The sequence below is a fragment of the Zootoca vivipara genome, chromosome 1 (genome assembly GCF_963506605.1).
Source record: "Zootoca vivipara chromosome 1, rZooViv1.1, whole genome shotgun sequence".
Classification (NCBI taxonomy): Eukaryota; Metazoa; Chordata; class Lepidosauria; order Squamata; family Lacertidae; genus Zootoca; species Zootoca vivipara.
In genome coordinates this window covers 106,274,110-106,294,658 of record NC_083276.1, presented here as the reverse complement: position 1 = coordinate 106,294,658, position 20,549 = coordinate 106,274,110, and the positions used below count along the sequence as shown (strand labels likewise).

General features: G+C 41.5%; 1 protein-coding gene across 1 annotated transcript in view; it reads left to right on the top strand.

Moving 5' to 3' along the window:
• PLA2R1 (phospholipase A2 receptor 1) overlaps positions 1–19,818 on the top strand; it is a 62,529-nt gene extending 42,711 nt beyond the window's left edge. The window contains exons 21-30 of the mRNA XM_060280151.1: positions 1,934–2,051; positions 4,182–4,312; positions 6,107–6,251; positions 8,771–9,009; positions 9,351–9,519; positions 10,116–10,256; positions 12,034–12,150; positions 13,935–14,111; positions 15,212–15,244; positions 15,356–19,818. Coding sequence (XP_060136134.1) covers positions 1,934–2,051; positions 4,182–4,312; positions 6,107–6,251; positions 8,771–9,009; positions 9,351–9,519; positions 10,116–10,256; positions 12,034–12,150; positions 13,935–14,111; positions 15,212–15,244; positions 15,356–15,576 — 1,491 coding nt within the window. The 3' untranslated portion in view covers positions 15,577–19,818. The remainder of the gene's footprint in view (positions 1–1,933; positions 2,052–4,181; positions 4,313–6,106; positions 6,252–8,770; positions 9,010–9,350; positions 9,520–10,115; positions 10,257–12,033; positions 12,151–13,934; positions 14,112–15,211; positions 15,245–15,355) is intronic.
• Positions 19,819–20,549: the final 731 nt, after the last annotated feature.

The following is a 20,549-nucleotide window of genomic DNA, read 5'->3' as shown; positions in this document are numbered from 1 at the left end:
AAATGGAAGGGTGCTGTAAACCCAGCTATAGAATCACTGTTAAACTCAGGTTCTGCTTACGGGCTTCCCATAGAGCATCTGTCTGGCCATTGTGAGAACAGAATGCTGGACTAGATTGACCTTTGGCCTGATCCTTTGGCTGTTCTTATGTGCTCTTGGTGAGTTACCTCAGGTAGAACCATGGAAAATCAGCAGCTCATACCTGGAGCAACCATTCAGGCTGCAACTGCGCACTTGGCTGGGTTTTTTTGGCTGAGATTTCTCCTGCCTCTAACACTTCCTCCCAACACCCAAAAGTAGTAGTGGGAATTTCCACACAGACACACACTTTAATTCTGCTTTGTCTTGACCTAATCTTCACACAGTCACTGTCAGCAGTTTCCCTTGGCAAGCTGCCTCACTAGTCATTGTTGCTCATCGCTTCACCTTTTTCCCCCTGTCACTTTCTCTCCCTTGTGGCTTTCTGTTTCCAAGTACACTTAATTCTTCCTTATTCATCTATTTTCCTAATCTGAGGTTTCTTTTGTATTTCCTCCCCCACCGTAACATGCTCAAGAGTATGTACTTGTTTTCAGAAGTGGTCAGCATTGTGGGTCGCCTGCCAGTGTGCCTGCTTAGCCCTAAATCTTGCCCCATCCTGGTAAGTGGAACAGCACCACATTTGGAAGGGTGGCCTCTGCCCCCCCCCCACCACCAAGTCAGCCACTCCTGTTCATTTTCCTTTCTTTCTTCAACTTAATTTCTTCATTCTTTCCAAACTTCCTCTTGTCTAGGCCATGCAACTTAAATCCTATATGGGTTATTCAGGGCCAAAACACATGCGATGTTAAATCTGTCTTTGCCTTTAATGGTGCAAGTTTTCTTTTGGGGGTGGGGGTTCATGGACAGTTTATTAGAGTTTCCACACTTTTCCAACAGCGCCGTTTGGTCTTTCCCTCCCCACCCTCCATTTTACTCCTTAATCTCTTCAATCATGTCGTGATTAAATGTGAATTAAATGGGCAGTGAATTAAATAAAGATCAAAATCAATATGCAACAACCTTTTGTTGCGTTATCCGTGAAGCAGATGGCAGATTGGTAAGGCTGCTGTTTCTACGCTAAGCCTCCCACTTTTCGTGGCAAGATGTGAGCTACTTGGTGAAGAGCTGCAGGAAGTCACTCCAAATCTCTTGAAAGAATGGGTTTTTATGTTGTTTGCGAAACAAGATTTTCTCCTGAGCTGCTAAAAATAATAATAATAATCCTGCATCCAACCATCCACGCCTGGTGTGACTCAGGATTTCCAGTGATGGAGAATTTTTCGTTTGGCTGCCAGAGAAGCATTTGTCTGTGGGCAAAATGCCCAGGCATTGAAAGCGTGCTGGTGTCCAGTAGGCTCGATGCAGTGTTTTTGTTGTGGTTGTTGTTGAATTAGTCTCAGTCTAATATTGCAGGTGGCTGCCTTAATGCTGCACAAAGCTTTTTGTCCATTGTGCAAGTCTCCAGTTATTTGTTCCAGTTTTGTCTGGTTGAGTTCACGGCTGGGCTTAGTGCATTACATACTAAGGAACAGAAGCATTTGTTAAGTTTTCTGCAGAGTGCCAAGGAACGTGCCATGAGTAATAGGGTCTGGTGTATCCCTGCACTTAGTGCTTCTGATCCAATTTTTCCCTTTCTACTGTGTTGCGGAAATTGCCAAGTTCCTACCAAGGGCAGAGGGGACCTTAAACGCCTCCTGGAAGGTATCCAAGGTTTAAAATGTGCTGTTCTGTGTTTGGAGCCGTGCGATTCCTCTTTCTACCCACTATTTCCACAGCACTGAGTTGTTGGATATTATTATGTATGGGTTGCCCTAGAGAGTAAGGTCTAGGTGAGAAAGTAGGTCAAAATATACCCTTCCCCTCCATTAAGAGTTACTGCTCCATTTAAATAACTATTTCCTTTTTTGAGCAGTGCTATCTGGTACAGATTCCAAAGGACCCAGGCCTCCTGAAGAGCTGGAATTCTGCACAAGCATTCTGCAGTCACTATGATGGATCACTTGCATCAATTGAAAATGAAGTTCAACAAGGTATAATAGTGAACCATTTCATAACAACACTATAAAGATTTTTTGTTTATTTGTTTGTTTTATGAATAGGATCCCAGGCAGAACCGAGAGATAACCTGTGCACCTTAAATAAAACCACAAGTGAGTTGTAACAGCTTCAGTCGTTATTCTTAAGTATTGGTACTGAGAGGATCCAAATACGATTCCTTCAACACTAAAAATAATATGACCTGAATGAGTTTTCTGTGCTAGATTCAAATATTTGTTGTTTTCTACTATGGCTGTAAAATACTACTGCCCATCGTTTAGTTACCACTACAGATCTTCTCTTCCAGCTGTACTTTGAAGTCTGTAGTTAAAAGAGGAGAAATGTATTTTCGGGGGAGAGGGGAGTAATGATTTCAAAAGAGATGTATATTCTCATTTCATTCTGGGAAAGGTCCCATCTCTTGGGAACAGAAAACAGGGCTAAAACCGTTTTCTGGCATTTGGGACTGACTGACACACACACACACACACACACACACACACACACACACACACGATGTCTATTTGTCTTCCTGCCTCAGACAGCAAAACAAGATTTCTGCTGAGCTCTTTAAGAACTGCAAAAATCAAAAGGCAATGTCAAAACAATAGCAGAAAGACAATTTGTAGACACCCAATGGCTTCAGCACTTCCTCCCAGATAGGAAGGGAAGGTTTGGGAGTATGTGGCTTAGGGCAGTATCTGAAAATGTACTTATGTAACACTATACATACTGGCAGACACTTCACTCTCTCCACCTGGGTTCAGCCAGGGGCCAAAAGAATAAATGTGTCATTAAGAAATAGATATACATAGCTTTCAGAAGTGTTTTGGAGGAAAGCATACCAGCCTCTTCTGATTTGATTGAAATCTGTCCCATATATTCTCCAAAGACCAATGACTTCCCTAAAAACATGTCCTGTTCCTGTAGCTAAAGTTATCCTGTCCATGGGTTCTGATGACTTGCTGTCACATCTCACACTAAAAGAGGTGAAACAGGCCACTGCATAGATTTTGTATGGCCTTGTGCACTTTATCCATGTGGGCAAATGGGCTGTCCTCCATCTCAGACATCTTCAGATGCCTAAAACATGGCCTTAAGAGGATGTCACTTGTTGCTGCCCTCGTAACCTCCTCCAGAATTAAAGGTTGGTTACTTGAGGATCAAGGATTCCTGCCTCACGTAGGAAATGGCCTTAGACCTGCCTTCTATTCACAGGAGGTGGGTTCTAACCTAATATTAAAAAAGAGCAAAAATAGCATCGGGTAAAAACTTCCCGTTTCAAAATACTGATACTAACCAGTGCCAGTGCTTGCTAGGGTAAGGTGCCAGATCTAAACACTATCACTATCACCCAATCTTGTATTGTATTTGCATTGGCAAAGTATTCCACTGCATTCAGCCTTGGCAAATAAACTTGGAAACTGACAGTACAAAGGAGACAGAGGTACAGAGAGCTATATAGGGAGGTTGCTTGAAAGCAAGCCTGAGTTACTCCCATGTAACTGTGCCTGGCATGACAACCTTTTTGCCGTTTCACACGTTCTCTGGGAGGAAAAAGGAGAAGAAGAAGCTGCTGTTGTCTGTGTCTGTCACGTATTGGGCCCTCATTTCTTGTTCTATTGTTTTGACTGCATTTATTGTTCTGGCTTCCGCCAGAGCAAATGACCTTTTTGGAAAGATAGTGGAACAGCTGAGGACTAGACTGCGGTGAAGAATGCTTCTTCATTTCCCTTCCAAAGAAAACTTCAAGTGGGTGGTCACAATTGTGGGAAGAGTTACCTAGAATTAAGGCTCAATTAATTCACCAGGACTTATTTTCGAGTAAATAGGCATAGATCAGGCTGTGTTAGCCTCTGTTGTACCACACACAAGAGGCAAAATACACCACAGAGTAGGTGGGGAAAGAAAACATCATTACATCAGGTCATTTCCCACTGACTTAATCAGTAGTCTTTTCGTTTCTCACTTCCATGTGACTTCAGCCTCTGTAAAGTGCCACTGAGTAGAGACTAACTTATTTGTTTTGCTTCTGTTCTTAATGAGTTAACAAAGTCTGTCATCATCAATTGCTTGATTTATACTTATGATGATTCATTTCTAACTGTGATTTCCTTGTCTAGCTTTCATAACAATGAATCTGTTTGGGCATAAATCGAATGTCTGGATTGGTCTGCAGAGTACTGATTATGAAAGATGGGTCAATGGGAAAGAGGTGGAATATTCCAACTGGTATCCAGTAGAAGCAGTGCAGGCAAGTGTTAAAAGTAGCTTTGTGTGGAGTTTTTGTTTGTGCGTTTTTTGACATTGGCTTTTTTTTGTATCCTCCTTTTCAGTCCTTTCTAATAAAAATTGTCATAATAATAATGATGATGATAATTTATTACTTATACCCCGCCCATTTGGCTGGGTTTCCCCAGCGACTGTGGGCGGCTCCCAACAAAATATTAAATGCACAATGAAACATCAAACATTAAAAACTTCCCTAAACAAGGCTGCCTTCAGATGTCTTCTAAAAGTTAGATAGTTGTTTATTTCCTTGACATCTGATGGGAAGGTGTTCCACAAGACGGGTGCCACTACCAAGAAGCCCTCTGTCTAGTTCCCTGTAACCTCACATCTCGCAGTGAGGGAACCACCAGAAGGCCCTTGGCGCTGGACCTCAGTGTCTGGGCTGAACGGTGGGGGTATACTGGGCCGAGGCTGTTTAGAGCTTTAAAGGGCAGCACCAACACTTTGAATTGTGCTCAGAAATGTACTGGGAGCCAATGCAGGTCTTTCAGGACCGGTGTTATATGGTCTTGGCGGCCACTCCCAGTCACCAGTCTGGCTGCTGCATTCTGGATGAGTTGTAGTTTCCGGGTCACCTTCAGGGGTAGCCCCACGTAGAGTGCATTGCAGTAGTCCAAGCGGGAGTTAACTAGAGCATGCACCACTCTGGCAAGGCGGTCTGCGAGCAGGTAGGGTCTCAGCCTGCGTACCAGATGGAGCTGATAGACAGCTGGTAGACAGGATTGCACAGGGGGATTAAGGCTATTAATGGCTACCATAGCTGCCAAGTATCCCGTATCCGCTGGGAAAACCCCTTTTTTCTTACCGTTTCCCGGTGGTCTCCCGTTTGGTGGAAAATCCCGGTATTGTCCCTTAAATTGGCTTCTGCCCAGCGGCCATTTTTCTGGTGCCGCTTTGCCCTTCTATGGGCACCAGAAAATGGCGGCGCCGGCGCCGGAAGTCGCTTCCGCGCATGACCGGAAGTTGCGTGACGCGACTTCCGGTGGCGCTTTGCCCTTCTATGGGCATCAGAAAATGGCGCCGCCGGCGCCGGAAGTCGCTTTTACGTGTTTCCGGTCATGCGCGGAAGCGACTTCCGGCGCCGGCGCCGCCATTTTCTGGTGCCCATAGAAGGGCAAAGCGCCACCGGAAGTCGCGTCACGCAACTTCCGGTCATGCGCGCGCTGCCGATCCTGGATCTTTACGACCCGGACTTGGCAGCTATGATGGCTACTAGCCATGATGGTTATGCTCTACCTGAACTATCGAAGTCAGGCTGCCTCTGAATGCCAGTTGCTGGGAATCACAAGTGAGAAGAGTGCTGTTGCACTTGGATACTGCTTTCTGGCTGCCCATGGGCCAATGTTAGAATAAGTTGCCTTTGGCTTGATCCAGCATGGCCTTCATAAATTCACTATTAGTCTGCATTTTCATTAAACTTTTTTATTTTTTAAGTCAGGCATCCCCAAACTGCGGCCCTCCAGATGTTTTGGCCTACAACTCCCATGATCCCTAGCTAACAGGACCAGTGGTTGGGGAAGATGGCAATTGTAGTCCAAAACATCTGGAGGGCCGAAGTTTGGGGGTGCCTGTTTTAAGTACTGGGAAATCTATTGCTCTTTCATAAAAGGCTCAGGGTCTTCTCATTACTGTATCTACTGAGTAATCTCTATTTTTTCTGATGATTGTTTTGTTAATATGACACATGTATATGTATATATGTGTGTGTGTGTGTGTTGTTCTCACAGTGATTTCCATCATAATGTATTGATTACAGAATCACAGTGATCACAGTACTGGAATCCAAGAAAAAGCCCCGCTATGTGCTTCCATATTAAATAAGCCTAGCTTCAGTTTAATGGGAAAATGGCACCTAGAAAACTGTGGGGAAAGTAATGGGTTTATCTGCCAAAAGGCTCAAGGTAAAAAATTATTTTTTCCCTACTACCCCCCCCCCTCTAAAAAGGCACTTATATATGTCTACTCCAAATTAAGTCTTACTGAATTTACAGGGGTTACTCCCAGATAAGTAGCTGGAGGATTGAAAAACTATTGTGTGTGTTGAATGAGTATATGCACATCTGTTGAGCGAGTGTGTGTTTGTGTTTGTGTTTGTGTTTGGGCAGGTCCCGAGCACACACCCATTGCTACACCTGTGGCCCTCAGAGGCAAAAAAAAGTACCATAAGTCATGTAACATTTGTTTTTGTAAGCATGTATGTTCTGTTCTTTTTCTGTGTAAGAAAATTTCCAAGGCATATTAGCACTTCAGGAGGTGTAATAGTCATAGTATGGGATTAACTTACTATTTAACATTTATTTTGCTCCAACAGTGTTCCTGGCATTGTGCAGAACACAGAATAAGCATTTCCCCTACCCTCAGTGCTTACTGCTACAATTAGTAATTGGATTTTAGAAGAGTGAGAAGTGGGAAGTGAATGGGCCAGCACCCTCCATTCTGCTATACAGTAAACTGCTAGTTGGTGCTGCTCTTTCCACATACGGTATCTCTCTTGGTTCTGTTGGCTGCTACAGTGGAGCTACTTTTCAGGGGGTGCAGTTTTTGACATGGGACTGATCTTTAGCTTACAATCAAGAGAATGCACAGGGTTTGCTTTTAAACAAATGGCATAGTGGGGTTTTAAAGGTCTGCCAAAAAAATAGAAGCTCTTCTTTTTCCTTTCTGTGTCTTTTTTCTCCCAGTTTTGTCAATCCCCAGTGAGTTATCTTAAAGCAAATACAAGCAAATGATATTTTAAGATGCCATATGAGTCATAAATTGCTCTGAGTTAATTTTAGTAAGCAATTTAATAAATAGTAGACACAACAGTATTATGAGACAAAAATGGCCTATAATCATCCAGCTGCAATGGTACATTTGTATCTCTACTCTCTTCTTTGGAAATGAAACATGAAATGTTTTCTCTCTAGTGAATGTTTGGGCATTTTACAGTCCTACTGGCTAAGATTAGTGGTTGAGCTTTTCACTCTTCCCATTTCCCAAGATTACTTCAAGCTTCATCATATGATTTTATTTTATTTTTTACTAGTAGCAGATGTCACCCTAGAGCAGAGGAAAACTCTTGTCCTTACAGTAGTACCTTGGTTTTCAAACATAATCCATTCCGGAAGACTGTTTGAGTTCCAAAACGTTTGAAAACTGAAAACTCAATACGGAAGCTGCGTAGCATGTTCGACTTCCAATGCATGTTCGAAAACCAAAGCATTTACTTCCAAGTTTACAGCGTTCGAAAACTGAAACGTTCATCAAACGGAGACATTAAAAAACCGAGGTACCACTGTATTTGGATACTAGTAGTAGCACCCCATAAGCAAGAGTGATTCATAGAGTTCCATTCAACTAAGTCCTGCTCAGAGTCGGTTTCCATTGGGTAGGATTCAACATGGTGGGGCTTATGCACATGGGAATGCGGTCCACTCATGCAATGGGACCTTTCCCCCCCCCCCCGTCTCCTTCCTACCACACTCCCCCCACACCTATTCTGGGGGTTCCCCCAACCTTCCAGAACAAATTTAGGGGGCAAAGAGGGAAGAGAGGGTAAGTTCCATTATGTGTGCAGACCCCAATCTGTGCATGCAACAACTTAGTTGAAACTGCTTGGAGAATTGTCATATTCACCCTCTTTGTTATGGTAATGTAATTTAAAATTCAGCATAAAGATAATTTCTGAACTTAAATTCTCAAAGCACTTACAGCTTGATCTGTGATGTGCTATTATGGGGCTTATGCCTTTTAACTATGCTTAAAAGTGCTTGTTGTTGTTGTTGTTGTTGTTGTTGTTTAGTCGTGTCCGTGTCTCTTCTTGACCCCATGGACCAGAGCGTGTCTTTCACTGCCTTCCACAGTTTGGTCAAATTCATATTGGTAGCTTTGAAAACACTGTCCAACCGTCTCGTCCTCTGTCGTCCCCTTCTCCTTGTGCCCTCAATCTTTCCCAACACCAGGGTCTTTTCCAGGGAGTCTTCTCTTCTCATGAGGTGGCCAAAGTATTGGAGCCTAAGCTTCAGGATCTGTCCTTCCAGGGAGCACTCAGTGCTAGTGTCAGTGAAAAGGCACAACTGGTTCCTTTATGCTACAATTCAGTTCTGGTCCAAGTCTGTGCAGTGATTGGTGCTTTCAAGGTTTTCAAATGCTGAGCCAACGAAAAATGTGATTTTATTATTTATTCCTCCTTTGGATGAATTTTAAACAAGTTCTGGTAATAGTATTATGTACCATAATATCTTCTAATATCTATTTTGTTTGGGGTTTTTTTTCCTTGCTGCTTTTAATAGACTAATTTAGTTGTTACTTATATTACTTTCAGACATTGCTATATCCTGTTTGAAAATGTAAATTTCTTAATAGCATACATTAAGCTGAAAAGGTTTTCTACGGCTTTCCAGTTGACTCTTGATCTTTCATTTTATTCTTGTCACAGATATGTCTAGAAATGTCATACACTCTTCCGTGATGAACCCAGTACCAGATACTTTAGAATATGCAAACAAGACATATACATTAATCCGTGGGAATATGACTTGGTACATGGCTTTAAAAACCTGCAAGGAAAATGGGGCTGAATTGGTCAGCATTTCAGACCACTATCACCAAGCCTTCCTCACTGTAATTGTTAATCGACTAGGCTTTGCCCATTGGATTGGATTATCCACTTCAGATGTAGGTATTTAAAAGATTTGTTCCTTTGCTGTGATTTAGCAAGTACGTTCAAATTTACCCTTTCAGTGGCTGAACATGTTAAGTGAGTTTGTAAATAAAACTATCTGTGTCTGTGTGTCTCTATTACCATTTGCCTCTAAAAGTACCTTATTTTTTAAAAAAATACTGGGAGAGGCTGCAGTTCAGTGGTAGAACACCTGCATTGCACAAGGGTCCGAGGGTCCATCCTTGGCATCTCTATTTGGGACTGGGAGAGATTTCTGTCTGAGAGAGGATGGGCTGCAATTTTGTGAGAAAGGGTTTGTGAACTGCTAGAGGTAATCAAACATTTCTTTTGTCAGAACGGCCTTAATTTTGAATGGTCAGATGGTACCAACCCTCCGTATACTTTCTGGAGAGATGAGGAATCACAGACCTCTGGAAGCTGTGTCTACATTGATATTGACGGGCGCTGGAGAAGCACTGATTGTGAGAGACTTCTGACTGGGGCAGTTTGCCATATTCCACCCCGTAAGCTGGTTCTTTCTCACGTTAAACACTCAGCAAAGAGCCCATTCTGGCCTCTGAGCATTGTCTTAAGGAAGTTAAAATGAGGAAAGGGTCTTGTTTAAAATGCTCCATGTTGAGATATATTTCGCCTGTGTTGTAAATAGTCAGACTTTGTAATAACATGCCTGCCTAAGGAAAGAAGGCAGCTTTCCCCAAATACGACTAGAAGTGCAACCAGTTTGCTCAGTTGAGCTGGTTCTTTGTGATGGGAAGGAGTTGGCTGCCTGGGGCTAAGCTGATAAAAAAATAAAAGAGTACAGTGAAGGAGTAGAAAATATTATGTCATGAGCCCACAGCATGCTTCATAGTTCTTGGGGGAAGTTCCTTTTAAAAAAGCAAAAGATTACTTAAAAGCAGAGAGTTGCCCCATTTCCTCCCAGTTTTTGGTAATGTACATACCGGTACCCTAGGCATAAGGTACACAAGTACTCTTCTACAGACCTAGGACTGGTGCTAATGTAATATATTTGTCTCAATAGGCTAACGCAGAATTTGTTAGACCTCTGGAGAGCAAATTCTGTCTTTCTGTTGTGGCTAAACTATTCCTTCTGTCACAGAGGAGAAGCCAACTGAATATAAGGGACTGTGTGATGAAAAACCTGTCCCTTGGATAAAATTTGAAAGGAGCTGCTACAGCTTTTCCACAGTTTTAGAGAACTCAGACTTTGATGAAGCATTTGAATTCTGCAAAAAGCGAGGTAATCTGTTGGTGGGAAAATTGGCAGAGGATTTATGGCCTTGCATTGCCTAATCGTCAGTGTTCTTTTCAACGTTTCAGAGAAGTTATTTCAAAGACTATTGATCTGCTTTGATGTTGTTCAGCATAGCAGATGCAGTCCAGAGAAAGCTAGATAAATCTCTGGTACTGCCAAAGTGGTGAGTCCATGGCCACTTCACACATTACTATATGTTATTAGTTCATTGTACTCTGAATACTGTATTTTTAAAATAAAAATTAACTAGGCAATTTACATGCAATTACAACAGCCATCCACAGCATCATGTTTGACTTGAATGCATCCAAAATTCTGCACCCCACCCCACCCCCTGCTTGTTACTTCAGATTTCCCCTTACTGGGGGGAAATCTGGTTAATATTGTTATGGCTAGTATAGACACAAAAACTCCAAAAGCAGAACTATTCTGTTTCTGGAGGTGGTTTGTTTCTGAGATTTTGGGGGATAGTCTACTGCTATACCTCCCCAGTTCCAGCTTGGCCTTGCTGGGCACACCTGAATAGGGTTGCCAGACTCAATAGAGGACAGGACTTCTGTGCCTTTAATTGCCCTGCTCTCTTTTGAGTCTGGAAACCTTAAAGAGAAACCAGCAGACCCTTTGTTTAATTTCCAAGCAAAGGGTCTGCTGGTTTCTCTTTAAGGTTTCCAGTCTCAAAAGAGAGCAGGGCAATTAAAGGCACAGAAGTCCTGTCCTCTATTGAGTCTGGCAACCCTTCACCTGAACCATTGCATTTATGGAAACCACTATGGAAAGGTTATTGGTGTTGATTTGGAATGAGGAAGTATGTAATCTTGCTGTGCATGTAATTTTGTTTTTCTTCATACCAGACATCATCAGAAGGCCTACATCATCAGAAGGCCTAGCCTGGAATTTTTTTTGCTAGGCTTTTTTGTTGGTGCGCAGGTCCCAGAGCTACCAAGGAGGGGGAAATTCACATGCCTGCAAGAGAAAATTGCAATGAAACAGACCCATGCAACTTCCTCTTTAGATTATTGTGCAGCCTTGCTCATCCAAACTCTGTAAATATATATCTTGAATTAATGTGACAATGTTTCTTGATCCAAGGTTGCACCCATGATGTTGAGTAATGATTCAGAGTATCATGGAAGCTAGCTGAGGATTTAATGGGGAGGGGGTATTTATGTAGTACTGTTCATATTTGAGTATCAATGCCCTACCATTCAGTGATTTATCAGGGCAGTTTATGTAGTCAAGAAATACAAAAACAAAACAATAAAACAGAAATATATGTTAACTTAGTTGCATGCACACACAGAAACAAAACATAGATTTGAAGGTAAAACATGAAAGGTTTCTTTTAAAATAAAGTCTTTGCCTGCTGCTGAACTGACATTAAGATAGGCAAACTCCATAAGGTGAGCATCACACAGGGAGTGTGTCATCGGTGGATGAAGGGCTGCTTAGTAGTACCCTCCCATTGTACTTCACTTGGTGGGGACAAAAGGAGAAGGTCTCTGATTAAGATCTTAGGTTCCAAGGAGGCACATGTGAGGGCAAGCATTCCTTTAGGCACTCAGGTTCTAACTTTAAAAGTAAAAACTAGCACTTCAAATAACTGAGCCTAGAAACAAACTGGAAACTATTGCAATTGGCAATGTACTGGCATGGTCTGCTCATTGCATTTGATAGCAATACATAGAGTTCAGATAGCGTTGTGAGAGACTGTTGGTTTTTAAGCAAATCATGCATAAATCTCTCTCTCTGCTTTCATCCTCAGGTTCTAATCTTCTAACTATTGCAGATGAACATGAAAATGCTTTTCTTCTGGAAGAATTGTATTCTTCTGGGCCTTCAGTTGAAACGATTTGGCTGAATATCCAGTTCGCTACTGAGAGTAAGTAAAGGGAATTGAGCAGATACATCCATCCATTTCTGTATAGTTGTCTTTACAGGGCAAGTTGCTTTGCTCATTAGTTAACATATACAGTGGTACCTCGGGTTACAAACACTTCTGGTTACAGACTCCACTAACCCGGAAGTAGTACCTCAGGTTACGAACTTTACCTCAGGATGAGAACAGAAATTGCGCAGCAGCGGCAGTGGGAGGCCCCATTAGCTAAAGTGGTACCTCGGGTTAAGAACGGACCTCTGGAACGAATTAAGTTCTAAACCAAAGGTACCACTGTAGTTGGTAAGACACACTGCCACATTCTGGCTACATGATCACTTTGCTTCTGTTGCATTTCCTCTTATGGGCTAATTCCTTAGTCTGAATACCTACTATTAAGTACCGGTAAGTCTCTGTGTTTGAAATACAGATGGTCTGGAAGGAAAGCCGGTTGTTGCTTCCTCCAGGTTTCTCCCCACACACACCCTGCCACACCTTTTGGTCAATGTTGTTCCTTCTATCTTCTGCTATCCCCTGCCATATCTGAAGGAACATCTCCACCCACATTGTTCAGCCCGGGCACATTTTTCAAGGGCTTCCTGGCAGTAGTCCTCTCCCTGTGGAACGCCCTCCCATCAGATGTCAAGGAGATGTCTTTTAGAAGACATCAGAAGGCAGCTCTGTATCAGGAAGCCTTTGATGTTTTATTATGTTTTTTTATATGTGATGGAAGCCGCCCAGAGTTATTATTACATCTTATCCTGCTATAAGCATTCTTCCCAATACTAAAAAGGGAAGGAAATACAAGTCAAGGCATATTTGTTTGTTTGTTTGTTTGTTTAAAATTGACACTCCATCGTGACCAATCTGGGAGCAAGTTACAATGTCATGAAATTTACAAATTTAAAAGAGTAATAATCAGTACATACAATTTTAAGCGTCTTGCGGGGTCAGTGTTCCTATGCCAAAGTTCTTAAATGTTCCTAACATGAATTGGAATTCTTATAGGTACCATTACCAGAGAGCCCAGAAGCATTTCTGTTTTGCACATTGACAAATCTTATTTAGAGATTTCTTTCTGCTGAACTGCGCTTATAGGCTTGTTACAGGTTTGTGGGATGATTCCAAAATAATTTTGGAAGGACACAGTATTGGCACTGCAGCTGAATTAAACATTTGGACTTAGAGGAAACACTTCCTTTTATTATTTCGAGTACGGTTGTGAACTTTTTTGGTTTTACTGTTTGATCATTTGTAAATTGCTTTGAGGTTTTTTTGTTTTTTACAATCAAGCGATATGAAGTTTATGAAATAAATAAATAAATAAATAACTTTGGGGGGGTTGTAACCCACTCCATCCCAAAGGCTGTGAGCAGCAGACACTTAAAAACCAATATTTTTTTTAAAAAAATGAAAATAAAAAACACATTGCATTTTAAAAAAAACGAGGGTAGATCCCCAAAGAAAATGAATTTTCATAAATATTCCATTAACGCCTCCAAAATAGCTTAACTTCTATGGCAAGGAGAACACCTTCTTATTCCTTGGTCTTGCTTGGAGGTGGATAAAGCTAGGTGGAACGTACCCTCACCTCTGCAGACCTCAAAAAACCGCTTAGTTTTTATACAGGAAGCAACAAAATATGGTATTCTGCTCATAGATGCTCTTAGAAAACCCAAACAAAATTTCAGTTCTGATGTAAGCAAATATTGGGGAAGGAAGGTGACAACTGGAATTACATTCTGCTTTGCACAGCTGTATAATGATTTCAATATTTTTTTTGCCCATAGACAATACAATAACGTGGTTTGATGGTTCCCCCATTCAATATTCAAACTGGGGCATCCAAGAACCTGATCTAGGTCAGCTGACAGGAAAAGTATGTATTGCCTTAAGGACCACAGATGGAGTCTGGCAATCATCAACCTGCCAAGATAAAAAAGGATTTGTATGCAAAAGAAGCACAGGTATGAATCTACATTTAAAACAACATATGCGGGTCCCCAATCTTTTTGGGCCTGGGGGAGCACACCTGAAAATCTGCAGAAGAAAAACAGGTGATGCTCAGAACATCCCCCCCCCAAGCCAAGACAACTGTAGACACATACAAAAAAAGCAAACAAATCAAGTAACACATCTATCTAAACCAGGGGTAGTCAACCTTTTTATACCTACCGCCCACTAATGCATCTTTCTTGATGGTAAAATTTCCTTACCGCCCACCAGTGTTCGATGAAAGGAGGATTGACCTTGTGCCGTAGAACCCCCTACCGCCCACCTAAAATCCTGAAACGCCCACTAGTGGGCGGTAGGGACCAGGTTGACAACCCCTGATCTAAACACAAATGTCAAAATACAAAATTGGGAGAGCTGGAGGCGGGCGTTGTCAAAGGAGATGTTTGATGTTTCCTCTTCAAATTCTAGCCTTCCAACTTATGCTTTGTCAGTAATCAGATTATTGGCACCAGTAAAAATCCTACCTCCTGTCAGCAGGGCTCTATGGAGTAGCAGAGACGCCACCACATCAGCAGCCCAGCTTCCCACAGCATCAGTTTTGTTGCTCCCATCGCATATCTTGAGTAGGGTTTTTTTCCTGTCACTTGGTTGGATACTGAAAATTGATTCCTGTTAGTGAGCAAGAAACGTACTACTTCATCACTTTCCTGTGGGATTCCCTTTCAATTACTTTCATTGAATCAGTTGTGATTACTTCTATTCCAAGTAAGGTATTAGGACTGCATTGCTAGTTGGTTAAACACTATATGTACAGAACCCTGTACAATGTGAATAAAAACCAAAAGCATTTTTGTTGCTAGAAGAATGAATGGTTAATTGTTGATAAAATGTCCTTTAACTGGACCATTTTTAGTTAAGGTATTGATGTTATTGCCTGGCCAGATTTGTTCCTTGGTTCTCAAGTTCTTTTTTCATGTAGATGAATTTAATAAATGTGAGACTTGACTTGATGGCTACAGAACAATATCTTCTGTGTATTACCATTTAAGCAGTTAATTGTGCAAACCCACTCTTGTGCACTGTTCAATTCTGGGTTATTATTATTTTTCAGCTCATCATGAAATTTCAGTACAGCCCGTTAAAGGTATGTTTTGTAATAACTTTGCTATATCTCAGTCAGAGAAATTGAAGCTAAAAACAAAATGTAGTGTTATTTCACTTAATGTTTTCTCCTCTCCTCCTTCACCTTTCCCAGTATCGTACCGTAGAATTGTGGTCTTGGTGGTATTATTGACATTTGTGATAGCTGCCAGTGCTATATTTGCATGTTGGTGGTGCTTGAACAAACCCACCCATCTGTTTAGAAGGATGCTGCAGCCGAGAAGTGCTTGTCCAGAAGAAGCAAACTCTGACACTCCACCCATTGAAGAAAGCATCCTCATTTGCAATCTTGAGAAGAACGATGAAATTCAATGATACAGCAATAAGGACCAAGAACACATTCATTTAATACAAAATATTATATATTCAGCCTGTACAATTAAAAACAATTTCGTGTTCTTATCACAATGTAAGATCAGATCATTGTGTGCCTGTACCCTTTTGTAATCAGCTTTTGACTGATCGAGAATGGAAGAGACCTACTACAGCCTACACCATGTTATATGTTCATTGCTATATATGGAAGTTAGTGCACAGACTTGAAGCAGATATGATGCTACAGTGGAACCTCGGTTTATGAACACCTCGGTTTATGAATTTTCAGTTTACGAACACCGCGGACCCATCTGGAACGGATTAATTCACTTTCCATTACTTTCAATGGGAAAGTTCGCTTCAGTTTATGAACGCTTCAGTTTATGAACAGACTTCCGGAACCAATTACACCCATGCTTCGGGTTAAGTACGCTTCAGGTTGAGTATTCCGCGGACCCGTCTGGAACGGATTAATCCACTTTCCATTACTTTCAATGGGAAAGTTCGCTTCAGTTTATGAACGCTTCAGTTTAAGTACTCCGCGGACCGTCTGGAACAGATTAATCCACTTTCCATTACTTTCAATGGGAATGTTCGCTTCAGTTTATGAACGCTTCAGTTTATGAACAGACTTCTGGAACCAATTGTGTTCATAAACCGAGGTACCACTGTATTGATATTTATCGTCCAGTAAACCCACTGGAAGAATCAAGATCAAGCACAAGGTTCTCCAGCGCAAGACTCTTTAGTAAGCAGTCATTGAGTGATGTCTAAGGATGGTACCTTGGAGAACATGACCTTCTGTGATGCTGCTGGAATCAAAATCCTTAGGAGGATTCAAAATACCAGCACCCCATGCCTTATTATTCTCCTCTTCCATGGACTAGAATTCTCTTATTTCACTGTGTGAAAGGGTCTGTGAAAGGTACATCATAGCAACTCTCCACTGTAGTGGTTTGGAGTGGGCTGAGTTCGTTTCTCCTCAGTGCTTGTCAGCTATGGTTTCCACATACCCTTCATGTGTCTTCTTTCATAAAGCTTCTAATAATGGTGTGTATGAAAACATGTCTGAGCTAAAGAAACCAATACAAAAGCAAGTTCTCTTTTTGGTTTTAGGGAAGTGAGGCACTTTCTTCCAAGGAAGGAAAAAGAAGGTTAGCTCATTGTCCTTGCAACATAAATTGTAAAAATTGATTAGTTCTGAAATTGCAAAGCGACTTCTGTAACAAGAGAGTTGGGTTGCTAAAGCTTGTTCTCATATAATACAGTTCCTCATTCCCATCCCCAAAAATAACACCGCTGGGGTTAAAGGGCTCCATTCTTATTTGCTTTCCTCAGAGAACTATACTTTCCAAGTTAAGGAAGATGTGTCACAGACATAGCCTTCCAAGTCAGAATAATAATTGTTCTAGCCAGATGGGAAATGAGAACACTTAAGCAGCATGTCGCATGAAATTAACGTCCTGTGCTTTCAGTTTAGTGGTAAAGTACTAATGAAGTGAGTCCTCCCAGGCAGAAAAGTTTGCATCCAGAGGGGATGGGGGGAAAGAAAAAGAAAGAAACCACTGCAGACCGTACGGTTCTTCTGATCAACTTAAGTGTGGCTATTTCATCAGATAAGAAGTATAGTAGTAAATACTGGATAAGCTGCTTCTAAGGCATGTTGCTTGACTACCACTTCCTTTGTGGAGAGACTGACTAATGTGATTGGCAGGAGGAGGAATCATTTCAAAACTACATTGATTACACAGAAGTCATTTTCGCAAATGCTAAAATCTCAGGACACAGTGACATCAAATAGGACCCACAGATATGTGTCATTCAGTGTTTTCACAAGGAAGCAGATGTTATGAATTGTTGTGTGATGGGCCAATGGCTGTAATAAATGTCAATCAATCAGATGTTATTATTATAAAGCGTGTATTCACAGTTGGATGACTTCATTTAAAAAGTATTAATTAAAGCTCACAAGAGTGTTACATGCATGGCCAGATCTTCAATCTCTGTTGGCACAGCCATTGCCAACCTGATGCCTTCCATATGTTTTGGACTATAAATCCACAATCCAGATGTTTTGGACTACAAACCCTGGCTAGGGCTGATGGGAGTTAAGTCTAAAACATCTGGAGAGCACCAGGTTGGCAAAGGCTGCTTTAGCATCTACTAAGTGAACTTTCAGGGCTCTTTGGAGGAAGAAATTGAGTAAGGCGGGGATCATGATAAATAAATATATATAACTTTGAGTGGTATGGGAAAAGTGGATAAGCCTTTCTCATAATACTAGAACTTGGCATCATCTAATGAAGCTGAAGAAGTGGAAGACATCTTCATGCGGAGACGGCAGAGCTAAAACTGGTTGATGTGCTTTTGTCTTGCTCTTTGTACAGAGATTTACATAAAGAGTTAATCATTCTATTATTACCAGGCACCCCCAAACTTCGGCCCTCCAGATGTTTTGGACTACAATTCCCATCTTCCCCGACCACTAGTCCTGTTAGCTAGGGATCATGGGAGTTGTAGGCCAAAACATCTGGAGGGCCGCAGTTTGGGGGTGCCTGCATTATTACTGTCTCAGTCAGAGTGTCCAGCTGATTATGATGTGACTTTTCTCACTGGAGATCAAAACAAGCCCCTGACAGCAAAAACTGCAAAATTGTTTAGAAACCCCAACTAAAATAAGGGCCACAACAATGCACTGAGTTTTAAATGGTATAGTTCTTAAATTTTAATTGAGTTTGGCGATTTCACCTGCTTAGTTGTTTATACATGTTTGTATTGTACTCAAATCACAAAGGCCATTGGAAGTTTTAGGGCAGAAAAGATAGCTGAGTTATGCGAAGAAGTACTTTAACTATGGAATTCTCACCTAGATGTACTGATGGCTATCCACGTAGATGGCTTCAAAAGCAGATTAGACAAATTCATGGAGGAGGATGCCTCCACTGCTAGAGGCAGTATGCCTCTGTATAATAGGTATTAATTATGTCACACACAGTGGTGGAGCTTCATGCTCTGGCACCGGGGGTGTGTGTGGAGAACAGACGGGGGCAGGGCTGGCACACGTCCCACTGCCCCCAGGGGCATGGTGGGCGTCCTGGGGGTGATAGCACCCCACTGGGATCACGCTGCCGGGGGATGGTGCACTCCCCCTGCACTCCTCTTCCTCCGCCACTGGTCACACATCCAACTTATGGGCTTCTGGCCACTGTGAGAACAGGATGCTGGACTAGATGGGACTTTAGCCTGATCTAGCAGAGCTCTCTTTTTAAAAAATAAATAAATTAAAATTCATTTTAGAACAACACACTTATACATACACTACAAAACAAAAACAAACCAAAAAAAATACATATAGATTCTTATCATATCATGATTTCCTTTCACAGTACGTTTCCGAGCACAATTCAAAGTGCTGGTGCTGACCTTTAAAGCCCTAAACGGCCTCGGTCCAGTATACCTGAAGGAACGTCTCGACCTCCATCGCTCTGCCCGGACACTGGGGTCCAGTGCCGAGGGCCTTCTGGCGGTTCCCTCGCTGCGAGAAGCCAAGTTACAGCGAACCAGGCAGAGGGCCTTCTTGGTAGTGGCACCCGCCCTGTGGAACGCCCTCCCACTAGATGTCAAAACGAAAAATAACTACTAGACTTTTAGAGGACATCTGAAGGCAGCCCTGTTTAGGGAAGCTGTTAATCTTTAAGAAATTAGTGTATTTTAATATTTCTGTTGGAAGCTGCCCAGAGTGGCTGGGGAAACCCAGCCAGATGGGCGGGGTATAAATTATTGTTATTATTATTATTATTATTATTATTATTATTATTATTACCTCTTTGGGTGACTTCCTCAAGTCCCCCCTCTCTGAATTTCAATTTTACTCATCTTTAGCAGTTACCAAAATTAAAAATTAATCCTTATTCTAAATTTTCCAAATTTTTAAACTTCCTAATCTCTTAATACACTAAACAATATACCTACGTCTACACTGATAGCATCAATCAACTTCCAAAAGAATTCCAAAATCTCATGCTTTTTCTCTACATGCAAAATTGAGGGTTTTAGAAAGCATTGTAAACCTAAGCATTTCCTCTTGAACAACAACAAATCTTCTCTTCCCCTTCCTCTTACCCGAATTATACAGTAGCATCTTCTGTTTTTACTAAGATGCCTGCCAAAACCATTTTTATGTCTGACTTGTACCAATGATGTATTTGTATGCAAGTTGTTTTATTTGAAAAATAAAGACTGCTACACTGTACTACACTTTACAGGATTTCATTATCTCTCTTTCAGGCTTCTTTGATTATTTTATTTTTATTATATGTTTTGCCAGTTTGGGGCGCTTTACGGTGCAAGGTATACGGAGTTATTTGTTATGCCTTTTCAGTCCATGTTATCTCCTTTTTGCATTGACTTTTTTTTTTGGTGTTGGGTGTTTTCCACCCCAAAGTGGTGGGGCAAACTGCTTGGATTATATTCAGCCCTTCAGTGTACTGACCTGTTGATATTTTGCTCACATGTTGTGTTGCAAAAAGTGCAGTTACTGGCACTGTGTGCAACTGGGTGGTTGAACAGAGGCAGAAGACTTATTAGGGAATGAAACCTTCAAAACTTTATGTACTTTTATTAAAAGTGGAGTCTCGGGCTTTCAGTAAAGCTTAATTTTTATTAAAGACAGAATAGAAATGCAAACGTTTTATTGGGTAATGACAACAAACTACTACATTGAAGGCTACTTATGGCTGGTACAAATATGTGCTTAACAATTGACCGAAAATGAAGTAGTTGTCTACTTAGTGTTTGCAGACCAAATAGTTCTAAAAAATAAACCACTCTCCTGGAGCCCTTGGTTTTTATAATATAGCATGGGGAAGTGTACTATTTCGCCCCTGAAAATTTACCAATTAATGAGGGCCCTCTCTGCCGCCTTGTACAGGACCCATGATTTTCATAATATAGTACTGGTTTTGATGATGATA